Below are 26,259 nucleotides of genomic sequence, written 5' to 3'. Positions count from 1 at the left end.
CCCCCGTTTAAGACCCCCGCCCGCCAGAGCAACGCGACCTAGTACGCATGCGCGGAAAATGCGCACTTCATAGTCATTTAACTTATCTGAACAATATCCAGTGTTGTGGTATTTCAATTAACTGGAATCCAGTGTGCTGTGGGGCCCTATTGTAGAATAGAATAGATAGTACTTTATTGATCCCTGGGGGACATTCAGCACCACTGTTCGCTCATACTTTGGTATTTTTACATGTGAATAATATAAATACAGTCTATCATACAGCATTATTCACATGTGAATAATATGAATACAGTCTATTATACAGCATTATTCACATGTGAATAACATATACAGTCTATTATACAGCATTCACATGTGAATAATATAAATACAGTCTATTATACAGAATTATTCACATGTGAATAACATAAATACAGTCTATTGTACAGCATTTTTCACATGTGAATAACATAAATACAGTCTATTATACAGCATTATTCACATGTGAATAACTTAAATACAGTCTATTATACAGCATTATTGACATGTGAATTATATAAATAGTCTATTATACAGCATTATTCACATGTGAATAACATAAATACAGTCTATTATACAGCATTATTCACATGTGAATAACTTAAATACAGTCTATTATACAGCATTATTCACATGTGAATAATATAAATAGTCTATTATACAGCATTATTCACATGTGAATAACATAAATACAGTCTATTATATAGCATTAAGAGTGTCCGCCCTGAGATCGGTAGGTTGTGAGTTCAAACCCCGGCCGAGTCATACCAAAGATTATAAAAATGGGACCCATTACCTCCCTGCTTGGCACTCAGCATCAAGGGTTGGAATTCGGGGTTAAATCACCAAAAATGATTCTCGGGCGCGGCCACCGCTGCTGCCCACTGCTCCCCTAACCTCCCAGGGGGTGATCAAGGGTGATGGGTCAAATGCAGAGAATAATTTCACCACACCTAGTGTGTGTGTGACAATCATTGGTACTTTAACTTTTATCATTCACATGTGAATAACATAAATATAGTCTATTATACAGCATTATTCACATGTGAATAATATAAATACAGTCTATTATACAGCATTATTCACATGTGAATAATATAAATACAGTCTATTATACAGCATTATTTACATGTGAATAACATAAATACAGTCTATTATACAGCATTATTCACATGTGAATATAAATACAGTCTATTATACAGCATTATTCACATGTGAATAATATAAATACAGTCTATTATACAGCATTATTTACATGTGAATAACATAAATACAGTCTATTATACAGCATTATTCACATGTGAATATAAATACAGTCTATTATACAGCATTATTCACATGTGAATAGTATAAATGCAGTCTATTATACATTTAAGTACAGTCAAAAAGGAACATATGCGTTATACAGTCTGATGGCTGTCGGTATGAAGGACTTCCTGTGTCGTTCCGTGTTGCATTTTGGGAGTCTGAGCCTTCCACTGAACGCGCTCATTCTCTCCGCCAGGTCCGAGTGTAGTGGGTGGGAGGTGTTGTCCGTAACGGCTAGGAGCTTTGCTAGACTTCTCCTCTCTGACACCACCGCCAGAGAGTCTAGCTCCACTCCCACCACGTTACTGGCCTTCCTTACCAGCTCGTCCAGCCTGTTTGCGTCCCTCACTCTCAGTCCGCTGCCCCGGCAGGCCACGGCGTACAAGAAGGCGACCGCCACCACCGACTCGTAGAACGTCTTCATCATCTTTGTACAGACGTTGGAGGATCCTAGCCTCCTGAGGAAGTAGAGTAGAGTGCCTCAGCGTGTTTTGACCCATTCAGCTTGTAGTGAATCACACCTGAGACATCATGAATTAATCAAATCCTTATTAGACACGTAAACAATGTGATAAAGAACATTTAACAACAGTTAATCTAGGGATTTAGATGTCTGGTCAGGACACTCCTCACTCTTTTGTCTTCACCTTCATTCTCCATTCATTTTTGGGGACTTTATATACTCTGGACCGAGACGCCTAGTCCGCGATATACATGGCGGACAATAACTGATACAGTCTGCTTTGCCAGTCCAAAAGCATTCGCCGTTTTCCTCGACGGCCAGGTAATACAAAGCACACGCTATCTTTTTTTATCACATCCACGGGAGCCCGCATTCTCGTTGTCTCTCCTTCGACAAATGGACAAAGTTTTTCGCTAAGTAGCATCACAGCTGACCTGGACATTGTTAAGTTCTCTTGCCGTCTGAGAAGTGTCGTATCCCAAATAGCTGCAATCGCTTTCTCTTAAGGTATTCATGTGTGATTTGCACAAGTGTCTGTACATGTAGAAGACTGAGAAACACGGGCATGTCTGGATGATCCGAGCTACGAAACCGCTTTTATTATGAAGCTGGCTGTGGCGTGTTCTTTCTGACGTCACTTCCTGTGTGGGCGTGGTCTTTCTGGCGTCACTTCCTCTCCGAACTCACTTTGTAAACGATCAAGGAGTCCATACAAAGCTAAGTGCCGGAGATTAAAAAATTACACGTGTAAAAATGTGTCCGAAGAGGGGGACCTTAAACGCTGGTTTACTGTGGCTGAAACGGGGCTTAGGCTAAATAATTATTCGTTTAAGGGTTTAAACGACTTAGTGTAGACATGGCCTTAGGCTAATTTCTTGTGGAACTTCGATTTACGAACTAAAAGGGGGTGTTTGCAACATTTACACAGATGCTAGAGGACGCCAACGCAAAAAATGAAGTTACCAAAAAAAAAACACTTTCATAATAAAGACAGAAATGACCTACAGAGGTTGATTTGTGTCGGTCATTTCAAAATGTGTACCGTATTTTCCGGACCATAGGGCGCACCGGATTATAAGGCGCACCGGATTATAAAGCGCATTAAAGGAGTCATATTATTTTTTTCTAAATGTAAAAGACTTCCTTGTGGTCTACATCAGTGTTTTTCAACCTTTTTTGAGCCAAAACCCATTTTTTGCATTGAAAATATCCGGAGGCACACCACCAGCAGAAATCATTAAAAAAGGAAACTCAGTTGACAGTAAAAAGTCGTCATCGCAATTGTTGGATATGACTTTAAACCATAACCAACTATGTATCAATATAGCTCTTGTCTCAAAGTAGGTGTACTGTCACATCATGCCATTTTTTGCTGTTTTCCTGTGTGTAGTGTTTTGGTTCTTGTCTTGCGCTCCTATTTTGGTGGCTTTTCCGCTTTTTTTGGTATTTTCCTGTAGCAGTTTCATGTCTTCCTTTGATGCCTGGTTCACACCAACGGCGCTTGCCGCGCTTTAAAGCGGCGAGCAAAGCGCCGTCATTTTTGTCAATTTTTCCACGAATATCCCGATCTCCGAAGTAATGTTATGCTTTGATACGCTCTGATACGAATTAGTTGCCGCTTTGTTACCGTTCCTCACGATTTGATGCCGCTTTGATCCCGCTTTGATACGCTTTAAATCACGCTTTGATACGTTTATTACGCTTTATTGAACTTTATTACGCTTTGATGCGATCCTGACGCTTTAAATCGGGCTCTGACACGATTATCAAGCTCTGTTGTGCATTGTTACAACAAAAATAAGAAAAAAAATTGAAAAACTCAGTATACTAAGTTTTCGCCACATTTTTTTAGATTTATCTATTTATTTGATTTCTCTTTTTGTTTTATTATATACAGGATAAAACACAATGTAATAAAAAAGAGAAATATGCTAAACAAATAAGTGGAAAAAAAATGTGAAAAACTCATTATACTGTTTCCCACACATTTTTTATACTCATTTATTTTTTCAATTTCTCTTTTTTTTCCGTTATATTATGTTTATTATTTATTATGTTTTATATCTTCATTTCTTTTATTTCTTTGTCATCTTAATAAATATCTATCTTTCATTTCTTATGCTAGCTGACAATAATAAAAGGCATTTCTTTTATTTTTTATAGTCATTTATTTTTTCAATTTCTCTTTTTTTTTCGTTATGTTTTATATCTTCATTTCTTTTATTTCTTTGTCATCTTAATAAATATCTATCTTTCTTTTCTCATGCTAGTTGACAATAATAAAAGGCATTTCTTTTAAACGTAACATATTCTCTATTAACATTTTCATACAGAAAAATGATAGACAGTAATGTCAAACTGCAACATCAAACAGCAGAAGTACAGAAACAACGATCATTGTATAAAAAGGGCAATGATGCAAAAGAGAATGGATTTGTAATCCTGTGTTGGTTTTACATAAAGTTTCAATGTCACTAGTCAATATCACAGTCACTTCCTATTGCGCTTTGAACCAAGATCTGTTAAGCTTTCCTACGCTTTGGGTCAAGCTTTGCTGAGCTTTGTCAGGCTTTGTCACGCTTTGATACGCTCTCGCCGCTTTATTCCATTCTTGACAGAGCGCAGATTTTTTTAAAACCGTTTAAACATTTTTGGCGAACTTGCCGCATGTCCCGCTTCACTACAAGCTTTCCCACGATCCATTAGGACCCTCACGCTTTAATCAGGCTTTGTTACGCTTTAACGCCGCTTTGCATGCCGCTTTAAAGCGCCGTCAAAGCGCAGTTGGTGTGAACCTAGCATGAGCGATATTTCCCGCATCTACTATGTTTTAGCAATCGAGAATATTTCAGTTGTTTTTATCCTTCTTTGTGGGGACATTGTTGACTGTCATGTCATGTGCGGATGTACGTTGTGGACGCCGTCTTTGCTCCACAGTAAGTCTTTGCTCCACAGTAAGTCTTTGCTGTCGTCCAGCGTTCTGTTTTTGTTTACTTTGTAGCCAGTTCAGTTTTAATTTCGTTCTGCATAGCCATCCCTAAGCTTCAATGCCTTTTATTAGGGGCACTCACCTTTTGTTTATTTTTGGTTAGCTACCGGCTGCCACCTACTTGTATGGAAGAGTATTACACGGTTACTCTGCCGAGCTCTAGACAGCACCGACACTCAACAACAACACATCATTTGCAGACTATAATTACTGGTTTGCAAAAAATATTTTTAACCCAAATAGATGAAATTAGATCATCTCCCACGGCACACCAGACTGTATCTCACGGCACGTACAGTGGTTGAAAAACACTGGTCTACATAACATTTGATGGTGGTTCTTTGGTCAAAATGTTGCATAGATGATGCTTTACAGATCATCTTCAAGCCGCTTTCTGGCAGTCACTTCAGGATGCGCCGTTTTGTGGGCGGTCTTATTTACGTGGCTCACCTTCAGCAGCGTCTTCTCCCTGTCATCTTTGTTGTAGCGGTGTAGCGTGCAAGGACGGGAGTGGAAGAAGTGTCAAAAAATGAAGCTAACTGTTTTAATGACATTCAGACTTTACTTCCGTCAATAACGGAGCAGCATCTCCTCATCCGGAAACAACAACACGTGAAAAACTGTTCGACCGGAACTCTCTAATAACTAAAGTTCCTTGGGTGAATAACGTAAACTCACTACACCGGTATGTTTTAAGGCTTTAATGGCAAGTTTACTGACAGATATAAGTAAGAACTCTACACTACTTTATATTAGAAAGGGCAACAGCAGGAGGATGACTGTCCCATAACAAGAAGATAGAGAAAAAGAAGATGCTTTCTGACTACGGCGGACTTATGCAGATCCCAAATACAGATCAGCAGGTACCAGAAATTAAGAAAAGTGGCTTTTGCATAATATTGCGAAACAAAACGGCAGATAATGTCTTACCTTATACACACACACCATAATAATACTCGTACTTGAGTCATATTGCCATCATAGTGCAGTCTACACATATGTCTTATGTGTGACTGCCATCTACTGGTCACATTTATCATTACACCATGTACCAAATAAAACGGCTTTGAGGTCGGTAAGCAAAACAGAGTTATTCCGTACATTAGGCGCACCGGGTTATAAGGCGCACCGTCGAGTTTTGAGGGGAAAAAAGGATTTTAAGTGCACCTTATAGTCCAGAAAATATGGTAATTCCTTCAAAACAAAGACGTAACTCCGGTGAATTAAGACCGAAGCAATCGATCCTGTCTCAGAACCAAATATTTCTGCTCTGAATTTTTTTTTTTTTTTTTAAACTGAATTTTCAAACACACAAACTTTGCTCACAAATTTTTGTTCAAAGAAATTTTCTGAATAATTTGAAATATTCAAAATTCAGTTGGATAAATTCAGTGTCCTTAAACAAGCTTTTTAAATAAAGACATAAATGAACTTCCAAAGTCACTTCAGGAAAAGACTGGACCTCATTGGCTCACTCGAAGACCGGATGTATTTTTAAGCACACATTTTGCTCAGCAATTTTTATTCAAGAAATCGTCAGCAGAGTTTGATGTAAAACAAATTGAGTTCACAAAATGACATTTCAAAACATTCAGTTACATAAATACAGTATCAAAAAAAAGAGTTTTTGTACTGAAGGCACAAACGAACCTCCACAGATTTTTTTACTTAAATATTAATAAGTCTTCCCTGTTTAGTTGTTAACCTCATTAACAGTGAAAGTCCAGGAACATTCTAGAAACTGTAATGATTAACACATTGAATGTAATGATTATCTCCCAGCAGCTCCTTTTTATTGCACATTTAACGCATTTTTGTTTAGTCTGTTTGATTTGTGTAGCGCCAGTTCCCATCAGAAGTATTGTCAAAGTGTGGAATCACATACAGAATTGTACTGTCTGGCTTTGCAGAGTCCTTTGGACCGTGCCCAAGGAGCCAAGAACCGAGGCAACAAGTACTTCAAGGCGGCCAAGTACGAGAACGCCATCCAGTGCTACACCGAGGCCATCGCCCTGTGCCCCGCTGAGCAGAAGAGCGACCTGTCAACGTTTTACCAGAACAGAGCGGCGGCCTACGAGCAGCAGGTTTGACGTTGACACAAAAGCAGGGACGGCCAAACTTTGTACAATATAGAGATGTTTTTCAAAGAACTAGAAAATTCAATTCCAGTAGAAATTTCCTGCGAACGCTGAAGAGCCATAGCCAAACTGAAATGCTAACAGTTCGCACGCTGTCCAGTGTCAAGTAACAGAAAATATGAGCTAAAAAAGCGAGCATGCTAATAGTGTTATGCTAACAATAGCATGCGTTGGAGGTGGGGTAAATAATCGATTTTTATATGCATCACAATTCGGACATGGACAATTGCAGTATCGGTTTGAAATCAATCGATTGATTTATTATGAATAATAAAATGCAGACAGTTGTAAAATCTGGCTGACTGCAGCGAGACATCAGACCAGCTCCTTTATTTTAGGCCACCCAGTTTGACACATTTTCATTAATTTAATAAATGTGTTGGGAATTAATTCAACTGTTATTAATAATGCACTGTTCTTTCAAGGTGCAAGTGATAAACGCTTATTCAGTGAAACAAAAATAAATATATATCAATTAAAGATGCATCAATAATCGATTATTTATTGAATTGTAAGGTGCCCAAAGATTCCCACCCCTAGCATGCGTGCAGTTAGCATTAATGTAATAGGAAAATATAACCTGCCAAATACCTACTAAATTAGCTAAAAAAGCAAGTGTGCTCATGTCAGCATTCTAAAATGCTAACTAACATGCGACAAGTACCAAAATGTATTACTCTAAGGCGTGTACTTGAAGTGTGTTTAAAATGCTAGTATGCATATATATATAATTTAAAAATATATATATATTAAAAAAAAATGTGTATGTATATATATATATATATATATATATATATATATACTGTATATAATTTAACAAAATATATATATTGAAAAATATATATATTTAAAAAATATATATATATTTAAAAACCATTTTATTTCACTATATAAGTATTTAAATAAAAGATATAGATATATTTATATTTTTTAAATATATATATATTTTTCAATATATATTTTTTGTTAAATTATTTATATGTATATATGTGTATATATATATATATGTGTATATATATGTGTATATATATATATATATATATATATTAGAAAATAAGTATTTAAAAAAATATATATATATATATATATATATATTTTTTTTTATAATAATTTTTTTTAATTAAATATAAGGAAGAAAAAAAAGTCTCCCCTAATATATATATTAAAAAAATACTATATATATATATATATATATATATATATGCATATATATATATATATATGCATATATATATATATATATATATATATGCATATATATATATATATATATATATATATATATATATATATATTTAATATATGTTTTTGTTTTTTTTCCTTATATATATTTAGAAATAAATATATAAATATATATATATAAATATATATATATATATATATATTTAATATATATGTATATATATTTTTTCCTTATATATATTTATACATAAATATATATATATATGTATATTTAAAAAAATTATATATATATATAATATATATACATTTTAAAAAAAATGTTTTTTATATATATATTTATTTAAATTATATATATATATACTGTACATTTAAAAAAATATATATTTTAAATATATATATATATTTTTTTTTTAATTTTTATTTTTTTTTAAATATATATTAGGAAAAAAATATATATACTGTATATAAATTTTTTTTAATTTTTTTTTATTAATATAGGCCGGTGTGGCTTGGGTGGTAGCAACTTGAGACTTCCTAATTTGATCCCAAGCTTCCGCCATCCTAGTCACGTCCGTTGTGTCCTTGAGCAAGAAATTTCCCCCTTGCTCCTGATGGGTCGTGGTTAGGGCCTTGCATGGCAACTCCTGCCATCAGTGTGTGAATGTGTAAATAGTCTCAAAGCGCTTTGAGTACCTTGAAAGTAGAAAAGCGCTATACATGACCCATTCACCATATATAGGTGTATACTTACAAACTGTTTAAAAAAAAAAAAAGAACAAGCATACTGACATTAGCATGCTAACAGCTATCATTCGTCAAGTAACAGAATATTTCTCGATGAGGTGTATAAAATTAGCTGGGGAAAAAAGTGATCATGTTAATGTTGGCATCCTAACATGCGTCAAGCACCAAATATATTACTCTGAGGTGTGTACTTGTAAAAAAATGTTTTCATGCTAATGTTAGCATGCATCAAGTACCAAAATGAGCTGAAATGTATAACTACAAATTAGCTAAATAAAAAAAGCTGGGATACTGACGTTAGCATGCTAACAGCAAGTAGCAAAATATTTGACGCTGAGGTATATAAAATTATCTGGAAAAAAAGTGAGCATGTTAATGTTAGCATCTTAACATGGGTCAAGCACCAAATATATTACTCTGAGGTGTGTACCGTATTTTTCGGACTATAAGTCGCTCCGGAGTATAAGTCGCACCGGCCGAAAATGCATTATAAAGAAGGAAAAAAACATATAAGTCGCACTGGAGTATAAGTCGCATTCTTTGGGGAAATGTATTTGATAAAAGCCAACACCAAGAATAGACATTTGAAAGGCAATTTAAAAATAAATAAAGAATAGTGAACAGGCTGAATAAGTTTACGTTATATGAGGCATAAATAACCAACTGAGAACGTGCCTGGTATGTTAACGTAACATATTATGGTAAGAGTCATTCAAATAACTATAACATATAGAACATGCTATACGTTTACCAAACTATCTGTCACTCCTAATCGCTAAATCCCATGAAATCTTATGTATATGTCTAGTGCAGCCCTTTGAGACACTTGTGATTTAGGGCTGTATAAATAAACATTGATTGATTGATTGATTGATAGTCTCTTAGGTGAATGAGCTAAATAATATTATTTGATATTTTAAGGTAATGTGTTAATAATTTCACACATACGTCGCTCCTGAGTATAAGTCGCACCCCCTGCCAAACTATGAAAAAAACTGCGACTTATAGTCCGAAAAATACGGTACTTGAAAAAAATGTGTTGAAAATGCTACCATGCTAATTAGAGATGTCCGATAGTATCGGCAGATAAATGCTTTAAAATGTAATATCGGAAATTATATCGGTATCGGTTTTTTTATTATCGCTATCATTTTTGTAATTTTTTTTTTTAATTATTAAATCAACATAACAAACACAAGATACACTTACAATTAGTGCACTAACCCAAAAAACCTCCCTCCCCCATTTACACTCATTCACACAAAAGGGTTGTTTCTTTCTGTTATTAATATTGTGGTTCCTACATTATATATCAATATACAGGTAAAAGCCAGTAAATTAGAATATTTTGAAAAACTTGATTTATTTCAGTAATTGCATTCAAAAGGTGTAACTTGTACATTATATTTATTCATTGCACACAGACTGATGCATTCAAATGTTTATTTCATTTAATTTTGATGATTTGAAGTGGCAACAAATGAAAATCCAAAATTCCGTGTGCCACAAAATTAGAATATTACTTAAGGCTAATACAAAAAAGGGATTTTTAGAAATGTTGGCCAACTGAAAAGTATGAAAATGAAAAATATGAGCATGTACAATACTCAATACTTGGTTGGAGCTCCTTTTGCCTCAATTACTGCGTTAATGCGGTGTGGCATGGAGTCCATGAGTTTCTGGCACTGCTCAGGTGTTATGAGAGCCCAGGTTGCTCTGATAGTGGCCTTCAACTCTTCTGCGTTTTTGGGTCTGGCATTCTGCATCTTCCTTTTCACAATACCCCACAGATTTTCTATGGGGCTAAGGTCAGGGGAGTTGGCGGGCCAATTTAGAACAGAAATACCATGGTCCGTAAACCAGGCACGGGTAGATTTTGCACTGTGTGCAGGCGCCAAGTCCTGTTGGAACTTGAAATCTCCATCTCCATAGAGCAGGTCAGCAGCAGGAAGCATGAAGTGCTCTAAAACTTGCTGGTAGACGGCTGCGTTGACCCTGAAAAAAAGAGCTGGACTGCTGCTGAGTGGTCCAAAGTCATGTTTTCTGACGAAAGCAAATTTTGCATTTCCTTTGGAAATCGAGGTCCCAGAGTCTGGAGGAAGACAGGAGAGGCACAGGATCCACGTTGCCTGAAGTCTAGTGTAAAGTTTCCACCATCAATGATGGTTTGGGGTGCCATGTCATCTGCTGGTGTCGGTCCACTCTGTTTCCTAGAGATCCAGGGTCAACGCAGCCGTCTACCAGCAAGTTTTAGAGCACTTCATGCTTCCTGCTGCTGACCTGCTCTATGGAGATGGAGATTTCAAGTTCCAACAGGACTTGGCGCCTGCACACAGCGCAAAATCTACCCGTGCCTGGTTTACGGACCATGGTATTTCTGTTCTAAATTGGCCCGCCAACTCCCCTGACCTTAGCCCCATAGAAAATCTGTGGGGTATTGTGAAAAGGAAGATGCAGAATGCCAGACCCAAAAACGCAGAAGAGTTGAAGGCCACTATCAGAGCAACCTGGGCTCTCATAACACCTGAGCAGTGCCAGAAACTCGACTCCATGCCACGCCGCATTAACGCAGTAATTGAGGCAAAAGGAGCTCCAACCAAGTATTGAGTATTGTACATGCTCATATTTTTCATTTTCATACTTTTCAGTTGGCCAACATTTCTAAAAATCCCTTTTTTGTATTAGCCTTAAGTAATATTCTAATTTTGTGGCACACGGAATTTTGGATTTTCATTTGTTGCCACTTCAAATCATCAAAATTAAATGAAATAAACATTTGAATGCATCAGTCTGTGTGCAATGAATAAATATAATGTACAAGTTACACCTTTTGAATGCAATTACTGAAATAAATCAAGTTTTTCAAAATATTCTAATTTACTGGCTTTTACCTGTATATCAATACAGTCTGCAAGGCATACAGTCCGTAAGCACACATGATTGTGCGTGCTGCTGGTCCACTAATAGTACTAACCTTTAACAGTTAATTTTACTCATTTTCATTAATTACTGGTTTCTATGTAACTGTTATTATATTGTTTTACTTTCTTTTTTATTCAAGAAAATGTTTTCAATTTATTTATCTTATTTTATTTTATGAATTTTAAAAAAAAGGACCTTACCTTTACCATACCTGGTTGTCCAAATTAGGCATAATAATGTGTTAATTCCACGACTGTATATATATCGGTATCGGTTGATATCGGTATCGATAATTAAGAGTTGGACAATATCGGAATATCGGATATGGGCAAAAAAGCAATTATCAGACATCCCTAATGCTAATGTTAGCATGCATCAAGTACCAAAATATGGCTGAAATGTATACCTACAAAATTAGCTATAAAAAAAAGCTAGGATACTGACGTTAGCATGCTAACAGCAAGCAGCAAAATATTTGACGTTGAGGTGTATAAAATTAGCAGGGGAAAAAAGTGAGCATGTTAATGTTAGCACCCTAACATGCGTCAAGCACCAAATACTCTAAGGTGAGATCTTGAACATTTTTGCTAATGTTAGTATGCATCAAGTACCAAAATGAACTGAAATGTATACCTACAAAATTAGCTAATAAAAAAAAAAAGCTAGCATACTGCAGTTAGCATGCTAACAGCAAGTAGCTAAATATTTGACGCTGAGGTGTATAAAATGTCTAAAATTAGCTGAAAAAAAGTGAGCATGTTAATGTTAGCATCCTAACATGCGTCAAGCAGCAAATACTCTAAGGTGAGTTCTTTAAAAAAATGTGTTATCAATGCCAGCATGCTAATGTTAGCATACATCAAGTACCAAAATATGACTGCAACGTATACCTACAAAATTGGCTAAAAAAAAAAGCTAGCATACTGACCTTAGCATGCGAACAGCAAGTAACAAATCATTTGACCCTGAGGTGTATGCCTACAAAATTAGCAAAGAAAAGCTAGCATTCTCATGTTAGCATGCTAACAGCTATCATTTCAAATAACAAAATATTTGATGCTGAGGTGTATACCTACAAAATTAGCAAAACAGCTAGCATGCTAATTTTAGAATGCTAACCAAAATGATGAATGTGCCGCACTTTGGACACCCCTGCACTGAGACCTCAGAGGAAAGCTGGAGTTGTTGGACGTGTTCATGCAGTAATACAATCCTTCTGGATTTGGTTGCAGATGAAGTGGACAGAAGTGGTGCAGGACTGCTCCCAGGCGGTGGAGCTCAATCCCCGCTACATCAAAGCTCTCTTCAGGCGGGCCAAAGCGCTGGAGAAGCTGGACAACAAGAAGGAATGCCTGGAAGGTAGACTGCCGCTTTCTGTATGGGGTCAGCCATCTTTCATGTCCTGTAAATATGGAAGTACGTCACCGGTGGTTGCCATGCTTTGACTTGACCAGATGTGACGGCGGTGTGCATCTTGGAGGCCTTCCAGAACCAGCAGAGCATGTTGCTGGCAGACAAGGTGCTCAAGCAGCTGGGAAAGGAGAAGGCCAAAGAGAAATACAAGGTCAGGATGCAACTCTCTTCATAATGTTGGCCTCTCAAAAGCCACGGTTCAGATTTGACCACGGTTTTCAGACACAAAACACCGTAAGTCCCAATAATAACACAAATTAAATGATGTAAAAACCATGATTGATAACTGCACTTTGACAAACTTACTGGCGCTAACTTGCTAGCTTACCGTATTTTCCGCACTATAAGCCGCCCCGTGTTGTAAGCCGCACCTTCAATGAATGGCATATTTCAAAACTTTGTTTACCTATTAGCCGCCCCGTGTTATTAGCCGCACCTACGCTACGCTAAAGGGAATGTCAAAAAAACAGTCAGATAGGTCAGTCAAACTTTAATAATATATCACAAACCAGCGTTCTAACAACTCTGTTCACTCCCAAAATGTAATGTGCAAATGTGCAATCACAAAAATAGTAACACTCAAAATAGTGCAGAGCAATAGCAACATCAATAACTCAACGTTGCTCGAACGTTAGTGTCACACAACACACAAAATAAACATTTAAAGCTCACTTTCTGAAGTTATTACTCATCCACAAATCCCTCGAATTATTCTTCTTCGGTGTGCTTCACTTGTTTTTTGACACCATCTATGATGTGGACGCATGCAGTCATAGATCAACAGGGACGGAGCTGCATGAAAAAAGTCACCCGGTCCCTTCGCTCATCTTTTCTTCATCCATCCATCCCTTCGAGTTAGCTTTTATGATGACGCCGGCTGGAAAGTTCTCTTTTGGCAAGGTCTTCCTTTTGAATATCACCGTGGGTGGAAGTTTCTGGCCGTTAGCATGGCAAGCTAGAACCACAGTAGGACGACTTCTCATTCCCTGTGGTGCGAATATTCACCGTACGTGTTCCCGTTGTATCCACAGTGCGGTTCACATGAATATCAAAAGTCAGTGGAACCTTGTACGCGTGTCTCTTAGTAGGAGACATTTTGTGGTCTTTACAGAAACACACAAATGAAATGAAACGTAATATCCGCGCGCTTCTTCTTCTACGGGGGCGGGTGCTCACCTTGGCGGTTGCTTACAGTAGAAGAAGAAGCGCGTCCTCTTCTATGGGGGCGGTTGCTTACGGTAGAAGAAGAAGCGCTTCCTCTTTTACGGGGAAAGACCTAAACTTTATGAAAATAAATATTAATATTAATCCATATATAAGGCGCACCGGGTTATTGGCTGCACTGTCAGCTTTTGAGAAAAATTGTGGTTTTTAGGTGCGGCTTATGGTGCGGAAAATGCGGTACAGGAAAACAAGAAACATTAACATCTTTCCCGATTTTAAAAGGACGTATTTCAATCTAAACTTAAGTAAACAAATGACTGTGTGATTAACTAAGATATTCGATTGTGTACTTTGACCCTACAAACTATGCTCGTCAGTTTTAAACACTGATGACATCTATTAAACAGACAAAGAAGCAAGGAATCAAACAGAGACAGAATTAAATTTGGCTCAATGAGGAGAGCGCGTACACCTGTACCCTTGGACAGTGTCCCACCACGCTCTGACGAAAGATTGTACGCCGTGAATTATTTAGAGTTTTTTGCTGTTTTCCTGTGTGTTGTGTTTTACTTCTTGTCTTGCGCTCCTATTTTGGTGGCTTTTCCTGTTTTTTTTTTTATTTTCCTGTCGCAGTTTCATGTCTTCCTTTGAGCGCTATTACCCGCACCTGCTTTTTTAGCAATCAAGAACATTTAAGTTGTTGCTATCTTATTTTGTGTGGACATTGTTGATTGTCATGTCATGTACGGATGCACTTTGTAGACGCTGTCTGCTCCACACGCTGTAAGTCTTTGCTGTAGTCCAGCATTCCGTTTTTGTTTACTTTGTAGACAGTTCAGTTTTAGTTTCGTTCTGCATAGCCATCCCTAAGCTTCAATGCCTTTTCTTAGGGGCACTCACCTTTTTGTTTATTTTTGGTTTAAGCATTAGATACCTTTTTACCCGCACGCTGCCTCCCGCTGTCGCCTGCATATTGTGATCACGACAAACCATCGTCGTCTCACACGACCTGTTACCGACATCTACAAAGCAATAAGCTACCGGCTGCCACTTACTGATATGGAAGAGAATAACATGGTTACTCTGCCGAGCTCTAGACAGCACCAACACTCAACAATGGCACATTATTTACGGATTATAATTACTGCTTTGCAAAAAATATTTTTAACCCTTGTGCTCTCCTACAGTAGGGCCGAAAACCGGTTACTTATGTGATAAGATTGTTCAGTTTGAAGGTTCGCAGTCAGAATTTTTGCCAGGAAGCTTTTCATAAGTTAATTTTATTCAATTGCAATGTGTTTTTGATTGCAAGTTGTTAGAATAGGATACAAACATTAAGTTTACACATATTCTCTTAAGAACTATTTCGGTTCTATTGAATGCAGGTGAGATAGGCTCCAGCACCCCCTGCGACCCCAAAAGGGACAAGCAGTAGAAAAGGGATGGATGGATGACTCCCATTATAACTGATGTATTTTAAAAGAGAGTAATCCTGGTATATCACTTAGATTTTTCCATAAAAACCAAATGAATCTCATTCTTGCCAATTGATAGACAAGAAAATTGTAGTTTAAGAGTGATTGTGAAAGCGTTATTATTGGAGCTTTGATGAGCGTAAATTAGTTAGACTGCCATTAACCCGCTAAAATGCATCAAAAATGATTTTGTGCAGTTATATGTGTATACCACGGCAGATATATATAAAATACTTCTGTAAACTCAATAAATGTAACCGAGTCCTGCCTGTTTCTCTCTGCACTGTAAAAATTATAGTTTTTGTCTACTTATCTACTGTATAAAATTCAATGTTATCACGAATAATTGACCTAATCAAGGTCAAATATTCCACTCTGCAACTTATTTTTAAAAATATTACATATTTTGCATTTTCACATTATAAAAAAAACTGTTGCTATTTATGACAAAAAGGCCATTAAAATAAGTTGTTGGAGTTGTTCAAATATTGCAAGCGTTGACATTTTTGTGAACGGATCTCTTTTGGATCCTAAGAGTAAGTGTGTGTAGTCAATCTTTAAGGTTGCACAAGGGTTAACCCAAATTGGTGAAATTACATCATCTCCCACGGCACACCAGACTGTATCTCACGCCGCGGCACAGTGGTTGAAAAACACTGATCTAATCAAATCTTGCTCCTTAAAACTCTAATTTTGTCCTACAGAATATTTTGTTGATCATTTGTGTTCTATAAATGTCCAAAAGTGGCACCGCCACCTTTTTTTTTTTTTCAAAGAATTCTTGTTTTTTTTTTAAGGCTGCAGCTAACGATTATTTTTCTATCGATTAATCTATAGATTTTTTTTCGATTAATCGGTTAATCTATAGATTATTTTTTTCGATTAATCTATAATTATTTTTCCTTTTACCGATTATTTTTTTATTCAAAATGAAGATGAAAAAATAAATGTAGGCCAGTTTTTTCGAAAGGCATGGCTTTTATTTACAAAAAAAAAGAAGTATGGCCACTCAGTCAACATTGACAACAACATGACTAAATATTCTGTAACAATGTAAACATTTAAAACTTTTAACCTTTAACAAAATTAAAAGTAGCTTATATGCTTTTTAATGTGCAAATATAAAAGTCAACATCTAGTGCAAATCTTAATATTCTGCAATAGTATAAGCATTTCAAAAGTAAAAGTATTGCTTATTTTGCTTTAAAATGTGCAAAAATAAAGATAAACATCCAATACAAAAAAGTGTAAAACGAAATATTCTGTAACAACAGTGTAAACATTTCAACAAAAGTGAAAGTATTGCTTATTTGCTAAAATGTGCAAAAATAAAGATAAACATCCAATACAAAAAAGTGCCAATCTAAATATTCTGGAGCACTGTAAACATTAAGTATTGCTTTTAAAATGTGCAAAATAAACATCCAGTCCAACACAGTACACAATAACCAATTCTACTCATTCCAGTGAGTGACTAACAGTTGTAATGAAGAAAGGTTAGCATGTCTACATGCTCTGCTTCTTTTCTTGTTTACAATATTCCCAGCAGCTGAAAATAGGCGCTCAGAAGGGGTCGATGTGGCTGGAACTGAGAGGTAATTAGCCTTCACCTCAAGCCAGGACTGCGAGTGAGCTGAGCTGCAGTTTAAGTTTCTAGAAGGTCAACGGGCTCATAGTGATGTTACTAGTAGTTGACTGGGAGGTGTTTATTATCATTTGGGGAGAGTCCGCTGCCTGATGCTCACCTGCTAAACACCTATCTGCTCCACGCTGAAGCGCTGACTACATGCGCTCTGAATACGCACTGCTGATTGGCTGATAATCTTCGTGTGTACCAATCAGATGGTTGTGTGGGTGGGACAATGCTGCGTGTGTACCAATCAGATGGTTGTGTGGGTGGGACAATGCTGCGTGCTGAGACAGAGGCAGGAGCGAAGCAGCTTGTTAAGACTTTAGCAGCTAAAGTTAGCTTTAGCTTAGAAACTCGTTCGGTACACCCCCGTACCGAACCGAAAGCCCCGTACCGAAACGGTTCAATACAAAACACGTACCGTTACACCCCTAGCAGATACAAATGACACATTCATGTTTTTGTGTAATGATGACAACGTATGCTCACGCGGACGATTGACTAGTTGATGGTTGATGGTTTTCTTTTCAAATGTTCGTTCATAGCCATTGTGCTGCTATGATAGGCCATTTACGCTCGACACTGTGCATTCAACAACATTATTAGGCTGTGTATTGAAATACTTCCACACTTTTGACCACTTTTGGCGTGATTTTACCCCCTCGCTCGCACCGCTCGCATCCTCTGCTTTGATCGTCTGCTTTGCGCTTCGCCATGACGGTAGTGTGACGTAAATATGCGACGCGTCGACGCACAAAAATGGCGTCGACGTATTTACGTAACCGACTACGTCGACGCGTCGTTTCAGCCTTAGTTTTTTTGGCTATAAAAAGTAAATGGTGTATGTTGCCTTCAGGGGAAAGGATGTGGACCTGCCTGGTGAACGATGCGTAAAAGAAGAATACACCCTGCTTTGTGAAAAGTAACCTTTTTTTCCCTCCGTCCGCTCTGGCAGAATCGTGAGCCCATGATGCCTTCCCCCCAGTTCATCAAGTCCTACTTTGGTTCCTTCACCGACGACATCATCTCACAGCCGCTGCAGAAGGGCGAGAAGAAAGACGAGGACAAGGACAAGGAGGGCGAGACCGCCGAGGTCACCGCCAGGTCTGAGAAGATCTTGAAGGGTGACGTCATCTCCGCCTTTTTCTCATTGCTCCTCCTCCTCAGCTCTGGTTACCTGAAGGCCAAGCAGTACATGGAGGAGGAGAACTACGACAAGATCATCAGCGAGTGCACCAAGGAGGTGGACTTTGAGGGCCGCTACATGGCAGAGGCGCTGCTGCTGCGCGCCACCTTCTACCTGCTGATCGGCAACGCCAACGCCGCTCAGCCCGATTTGGACCGGGTCATCAACATGCAGGAGGCCAACGTCAAGGTAAGCACCTCCACCAGTGTTTCCCACACATTCATTTATTTGTGGCAGCCCGCCACGAAATAATTACGTCCGCCACAAATAATTTTTTTATTTATTTATTTTTTTGTCCTGTCCAGCTTCTCAGGCAAATCATATAGTTGATGTAGATGCCCATGTAGGCTGTTGAGATTTACTTTACAAAAGAGAAGTGTAGGATACTTCTCTTGCTGCCTTATTTGTATTTGACCACTACTGTTTTCTGTTTATTTGTTACTGACTGTGGCAGGACACCTCTGCCTCTGTTTCACTTTATGTTGCTGGTAAATAATATGGTTGTAGTAGTAGGCTAAAGTTAAATTATTTAGTATGCACTAATTAAAGGGGCAGAGCTTTAAGAGACATTTTAGCTTTTATATTTTATAAGATATATTTTTTGTAAGAACCACAATTAATAAATGTATTTCAGTGAATAACTTATTGTTCAAATCTGTATATAAATATGTACATAAAGTGTTGTAATTATATTGTAAAATGGATGGATGGATGGATGGACGTTTAAAACAAAACTGTTATTATTAATTAGTAAGTATAAATTTTTTGAGCCTTTTTAGAGAAAATCATATTGTAGTAAATTATGCAAATTGCTCTGATGTCATGGTGACCACGCCCATAGCCACGCCCCCACCGCCACAGGTATCTTGGCAGTTTATGGGAAACACTGCCTCCACCCACCATTGTCACATTTCAACCCGCGTTCTGGGGACCCACCACTCAACGTGACCAGTTTTCAGTACATTTGTGTTAATAAATATTGTTTTTCATAATTTTTTATTGCAACATTTAAAAATGAGCTGATCATGTGTGTAGTTTATGGCAGTGTTTTTCAACCTTTTTTGAGCCAAGGCACATTTTTTGCGTCGAAAAAAAATGCGGAGGCACACCCCCAGCAGAAATCATTAAAAAACGAAACTCAGTTGACAGTAAAAAAGTTGTCGCAATTGTTGAATATGACTTTAAACCATAACCAAGCATGCGTCAATATAGCTCTTGTCTCAAAGTAGGTGTACTGTCACCACCTGTCACATCACCCCCTGACTTATTTGGAGTTGTTTGCTGTTTTCCTGTGTGTAGTGTTTTAGTTCTTGTCTTGCGCTCCTATTTTGGTGGTTTTTTTCTCTTTTTTTGGTAATTTCCTGTAGCAGTTTCATGTCTTCCTTTGAGCGATATTCCCCGCATCTACCGTATTTTTCGGATTATAAATCGCTCTGGAGTGTAATTTGCACCGCACCGGCCGAAAATGCATAATAAAGAAGGAAAAAAACATAAGTCGCATTTTTGGGGGAAATGTATTTGATAAAATTCAACAGCAAGAATAGACATTTGAAAGGCAATTTAAAATAAATAAAGAATAGTGAACAACAGGCTGAATAAGTGTACATTATATGAGGCATAAATAACCAACTGAGAACGTGCCTGGTATGTTAACGTAACATATTATGGTAAGATTCATTCAAATAACTATAACATATAGAACATGCTATACGTTTACCAAACAATCTGTCACTCCTAATTGCTAAATCCCATGAAATCTTCTTCCTCGGTGACGCTTCTAAACAACTCTGCCAACTCCAAAGGTAGACAATGCGCCGCTTCCTCTTCTATCGGTACATCTAGTCTCTTACATTAATGAGATAAATAATATTATTTGATATTTTACGGTAATGTGTTAATAATTTCACACATAAGTCGCTCCAGAGTATAAATCGCACTCCCGGCCAAACTATGAAAAAAACTGCGATTTATAATCCGAAAAATACGGTACTTTGTTTTTATCCTTCTTCGTGGGGACATTGTCGATTGTCGTGTCATGTTCGGATGTACATTGTGGACGCCATCTTTGCTCCACAGTAAGTCTTTGCTGTCATCCAGCATTCTGTTTTTGTTTACTTTGTAGCCAGTTCAGTTTTAGTTTCGTTCTACATAGCCTTCCCTAAGCTTCAATGCCTTTTCTTAGGGGCACTCACCTTTTGTTTATTTTTGGTTTCAGCATTAGATACCTTTTTACCTGCACACTACCTCCCGCTGTTTCCGACATCTACAAAGCAATTAGCTACATGCTGCCACCTACTGATATGGAAGAGTATTACACGGTGACTCTGCCGAGCTCTAGACAGCACCGACACTCAACAACAACACATCATTCGCAGACTATAATTACTGGTTTGCGAAAAATATGTTTTACCCCAAATAGGTGAAATTAGATAATCTCCCACGGCACACCAGACTGTATCTCACGGCACACTAGTGTGGTTTATGGTATGTTGCCTAGTCACTTCAGTCTTTGCTGTCTTTGTCTTTTGTTGCGCCCTACAAAGTGTTAATACTGTAAGTATTGTACTTATTACGCACCAGCTGTTTTGAGTGTAGCGTGCATCTTATGAACACATTTGGAGGCGTTGAAATCGCCATGTAAAACCGCTAATGCTAATCAGTAGCATATCAATAGCAACGCCAATGGGTTTTCGCATCAAGCTAGTGTAGTTTTGGAAAAGTGGAGCCTTACTTAACTTAGGTTGGAGCGTTTTTTTGAGTTATTGTCTTTATTGGCATTGGAACTTTTACGTAGAAGTACCTAGAAGTAGTTTGCTAAAGTGGGCGTGACCGTTGGGTTTTATGTGAAGCGGTGCCCAGGAGATCCTGTGGGATTCGGTCTGTGCCCAAAAAAAATTGCTGGCTTCGGTACCCATCCCTAGTTGTGTATGTTCAATAATTAGTAATAGATCAACATTACTATTTGCATCTTGAAGCAAGTGAGTGCGCTATTTGGATGCTCGATACAACACTAGCATGGAAACAGGAGCGCAGAACAACTTATCGTTGATCAAGGTCATTGATGTGTTTAACATTCTTCTCATTGACGATGGGCAATATGTCAAACTCTGTAGATCAGACTTTTTCCAGTGAGGGCCACAGACTGACTAATCAAAAGATCGAAGGCCGTTTTGGTTGTTTTCACCTTCAAGACCTGTATACATTTATGAGAAAATGCTTTTTTGTTAGAAATTTGATGTGAATGCTGAAGAGCCAAAGTTGAACTAAGATGCCAGATAGCGTCAAGTAATAAAAAATGTTTAAAAAGCGCTCAAAAGGAAACATGCTAGCAGTATTATGCTAACAATAGCATGCCTACAGTTAGAATTAGTGAAATACCAAAAATGACAGATGTATACCCGAGTTAAAAAAGATATGTTTAATGTTACCATACTAACTGTAGCATGCGTCAAGTGCCAAAATATATTACTCTGCATTGTAAACCTGGGAAAAAAGGTTTAAATGCTAACATTCGCATTTTAAAATGTTAACATTACCATGCATCAAGTACCAAAATATTACTCTTCGATGAATACTTAAAAAATGTGTTTAAATTGCTAGCATGCTAACATGTGTCATGTACCAAAATGTTACTCTGCAATGTAAAACTGAAAAAATGTGTTAAATGCTTGTATGCTAACGTTGGTATGTTAAAATGATAACATTACCATGCGTCAAGTACCAAAACATATTACTCTGCATTGTAAACCTGGAAGATTTGTTAAAAATGCTACCTTTAGCATGTTAAAATGTTAACATTACTACATATCAGTACCAAACTATATTACTCTGCGATGAATTTCTAAAATATTTGTAAAAAATGTTTGCATGCGAAAATGTTAACATTACCATGTTTAAATAACCAAAATATATTATTCTGCGATGAATACCTAGAAAATGTGTTAGCATGCTAACATTAGTATGTTAAAATGATAACATTACCATGCATCAAGTACCAAAATATATTAATCTGCATAAACCTGAAATATTTGTTAAAAATGCTAAGGTTAGCATGTTAAAATGTCAACATTACTACGCATCACATGCCAAAATATATTAATCTGTGATGAATATATAAAAAAAATTGTTAAAAATATTAGCATGCTAAAATGTTAACATTACCATGTGTGAAGTACCAAAATATTACTTTGCGATGAATTGCTTAAATTGCTAGAATGCTAACATGCGTCATTTACCAAAATATGTTACTCTGCAATGTAAAACTGAGAAAGTGTTGAAAATGCTAGCATGCTAACGTTAGTATGTTAAAATTATAACATTACCATGCATCAAGTACCAAAATATATTACTCTGCATTGTAAACCTGAAATATTTGTTAAAAATGCCAAGGTTAGCATGTTAAAATGTCAACATTACTACGCATCAAGTACCAAACTATAGTACTCTGCGATGAATGTCTAAAAAAATGTTAGCATGCTAAAATGAAAACGTTACCATGTGTCAAGAACCAAAATATATTATTCTGCGATAAATGCCTAGAAAATTTTACAAATGCTAGCATGCTAACGTTAGTATGTTAAACTGATAACATTACCATGCGTCCAGTACCAAAATATATTGATCTGCATTGTAAACCTGAAGGCTTTGTTAAAAATGCTAACGTTAGCATATTAAAATGTCAACATTACTACGCATCACATAGCAAAATATATTACTCTGCGATGACTATCTAAAAAAATTTTTTTAAATGTTAGCATGCTAAAATGTTACCATGACCATGTGTCAAGAACCAAAATATATTATTCTGCCAAGAAAACCTAAAAAATGTCTTACAAATGCTAGCATGCTAACGTTAGTATGTTAAAATGGTAAAAATACCATGTGTGAAGTACCAAAATATATTACTCAGCATTTTTCACAAATCTTTCAGGTTTACAATGAAAACATTAGCATGTAAAATGTCATTACTACGCATCAAGTACCAAAATATATTACTCTGCGATGACTATCTGAAAAAAGTGTTAAAAATGTTAGCATGCTAAAATGTTAATATTACCATGTGTCAACAACCAAAATATATTATTCTGTGATAAATACCTAAAAAAAAAATGTGTTTAAAATGTTAGCATGACCATGTGTCAAGAACCACAATAAATTATTCTGTTATGAATATCTAGAAAATGTGTTACAAATGCCAGCATGCTAACGTTAGCAGAGGTGGGACCAAGTCATTGTTTTGCAAGTCATAAGTCTCAAGTCTTTGCCCTCAAGTATCGAGTCAAGACAGGCAAGTCCCGAGTCAAGTCCAAAGTCAAGACTGGAAAGTCTCAAGTCAAGTCCTGCATTTTGAGTTTCGAGTCCTTTCAAGTCCTTTTAACCAAAGACTAATATATTTACACAGATTGTGTATCCTTTTAAAACGCTGTATTTATTTATTAAAACTAGTGCCTTTGAAATTGCAGGAAAAAAAATAGTGCAGATGTTGCACTTCATAAAAGCACTATTACCAGTCATTTTAAACATTTAACTCATTCCTTTACAGAATAAACACATTTGAAAAAACAAGTGCAACTGTACTAATTTGTACAAAAGTGTTACCATTATCCACGACCCCGAAAGGGACAAGCGGTAGAAAATGGATGGATGGATGGATGGATAGTTCCACAGCAGTTTCTATCCTGTTCTTACCTTATCTCATCTCATACTGAATGTGTGTTGATGTGTGCGTACGCATGAAAACCATAACAAATACATGAACATAACAATGAACAGAGTTGTACTTTTTAGATGTCAGGGCCCTATGCAATATGTACACATTGTTAATATAGTATCTTAATATGGTATACATTTTAACTGACCTTTGTTTGACTATGTTTGTCTATTTGTAGGTGGCTAAAATACGCGGTGCTGCTGACCGCCGTCTAAGGTTACGTTACCGTGTGTGATACATTGACTGACGTAATGTTAAGTGTAGGTACCTCATGCAACCCGTTATAACTTTGGCAGTGAGTTTACAGCCTCACTGATTTAACTACACAGCAAATAAAAGTTACGTTACTTAGCCAATAAACGCTGACTGACGTTACGTTCTTTGTGCAACTTCAAATGTCGAACAAAGTTGGAAGTTGTCCGTCTGTAATCTTCGAACCGCATGTTTAGCATACTGCAATTCGTTTTTTGTTGACCAACTCGTAGTTTTAATACCCGAACGAAGCTATCTTTGGTATCATTTTTTCTCACTGCCGCGTTGTTTGACAGCTCTTCTTCGTTGGTTGTCCTGCAATTTGATTGGATGAATGCTGTGGGATGAAAACAAAGTGGATGTAATTTGATTGGATGTTGTACTGACAGGCAGCACACACGCTGACAGACACACACGTACACAATGAAAGATACGGAGCGCTCCTGAATAACTTTTTAATCTTTGGGTTTTGGGGAAAGTAGCAAGTCTTGTCAAGTCAAAAGGCTCAAGTCCAAGTGAAGTCACAAGTCATTGATGTTAAAGTCTAAGTCGAGTTGCAAGTCTCTTTACATTTTGTCAAGTCGAGTCTAAAGTCATTAAATTCATGATTTGAGTCCAAGTCATGTGACTCGAGTCCACACCTCTGAACGTTAGTACCGTATTTCCTTGAATAGCCGCAGGGGCGTTAATTAATTTAAAACCTCCTGTCACACCTGCGTTTACCGGAAACCGGCGGGATGGCCGTGCATGCGGTAATTATTTTAAAACCTCTTCTCACTCCGGCGTTTACCAAAAGGAATCCATAAAATTTAGGCGTGCGCTTTGAGTGTGATGTAAGCATACCATCATGAAAAGCACATTTAATTAAAAAAAACGTTATTATGGTCTTACCTGTACTTATAAATGGAGTCCATTTGCAGCTCCTTCTGACCAAAAGCATCGATAACTTGTTTATAGAAGTCTTCCTTATTTTCTTTCTTCAGTTTTAAAAGTCTCTGTTTCGATGGAGATATTCCTTTAATTATTACCTCCTGCTTCGATTGAAAGTCCAGTTTAGAAAACTGTTTTATTTTATGTATGTAATCCTCCATTTTAAAAGTTCAGGCAGAGGACAGAAAAAAAAATCTCTTGCTGCGTGTGTTCACTTCTTCTGCAGTACCGGAAGTCGCAAGAAGGATCACTAGCGCGGCAGCGCCCTCTACCACCAGGAGGCGGGAGTCATTTAATGACTTATACAGTATTTCACACACGCAGCTACGGTATATTAATAAAACATAGCTGCTTACTGTTCTCTTTAGCATACTGTACAGGTATTCAATAGCTTGGACCTTAAATCCTACTGAAAAGCTCTTTATCTTTTTTCCTTTGTGCGATTGTAAACTACTGAAAGCAGTTTCCTCCATTTTGAAAATGAGGACAGACGCGTCACTCGTGACGTAACGAATTTGACCCGGTGGAAGTTCTAGCCATATGCTAAATATTTTGCGAAACGAGTTTGACCCGGCGAAAATTACAGACATGCGATAATAAAATTAATATTTTGCGAAACGAATTTGATCCAGCTTCAATAATAAACCGGCGATAAGGCCAAGCATGCGTTAATTATTTTGAGAAACGAGTTTGACCCGGCAGTAATTCTAGACGTGCGAATACTATATTCCC

The 26,259-nt window shown here is 37.0% G+C and overlaps 1 protein-coding gene across 1 annotated transcript in view; it reads left to right on the top strand.

Annotated features, from left to right (window-relative positions):
* tomm70a (translocase of outer mitochondrial membrane 70 homolog A (S. cerevisiae)) overlaps positions 1 to 26,259 on the top strand; it is a 36,298-nt gene that overhangs the window by 4,000 nt on the left and 6,039 nt on the right. The window contains exons 3-7 of the mRNA XM_062038510.1: positions 6,692 to 6,865; positions 13,000 to 13,126; positions 13,222 to 13,331; positions 18,405 to 18,553; positions 18,617 to 18,824. Coding sequence (XP_061894494.1) covers positions 6,692 to 6,865; positions 13,000 to 13,126; positions 13,222 to 13,331; positions 18,405 to 18,553; positions 18,617 to 18,824 — 768 coding nt within the window. The remainder of the gene's footprint in view (positions 1 to 6,691; positions 6,866 to 12,999; positions 13,127 to 13,221; positions 13,332 to 18,404; positions 18,554 to 18,616; positions 18,825 to 26,259) is intronic.

The sequence above is a fragment of the Entelurus aequoreus genome, linkage group LG27 (genome assembly GCF_033978785.1).
Source record: "Entelurus aequoreus isolate RoL-2023_Sb linkage group LG27, RoL_Eaeq_v1.1, whole genome shotgun sequence".
NCBI lineage: Eukaryota > Metazoa > Chordata > Actinopteri > Syngnathiformes > Syngnathidae > Entelurus > Entelurus aequoreus.
The sequence above is the reverse complement of the archived record's forward strand: the minus strand, read 5'-3'. Positions and strand labels throughout refer to the sequence as shown.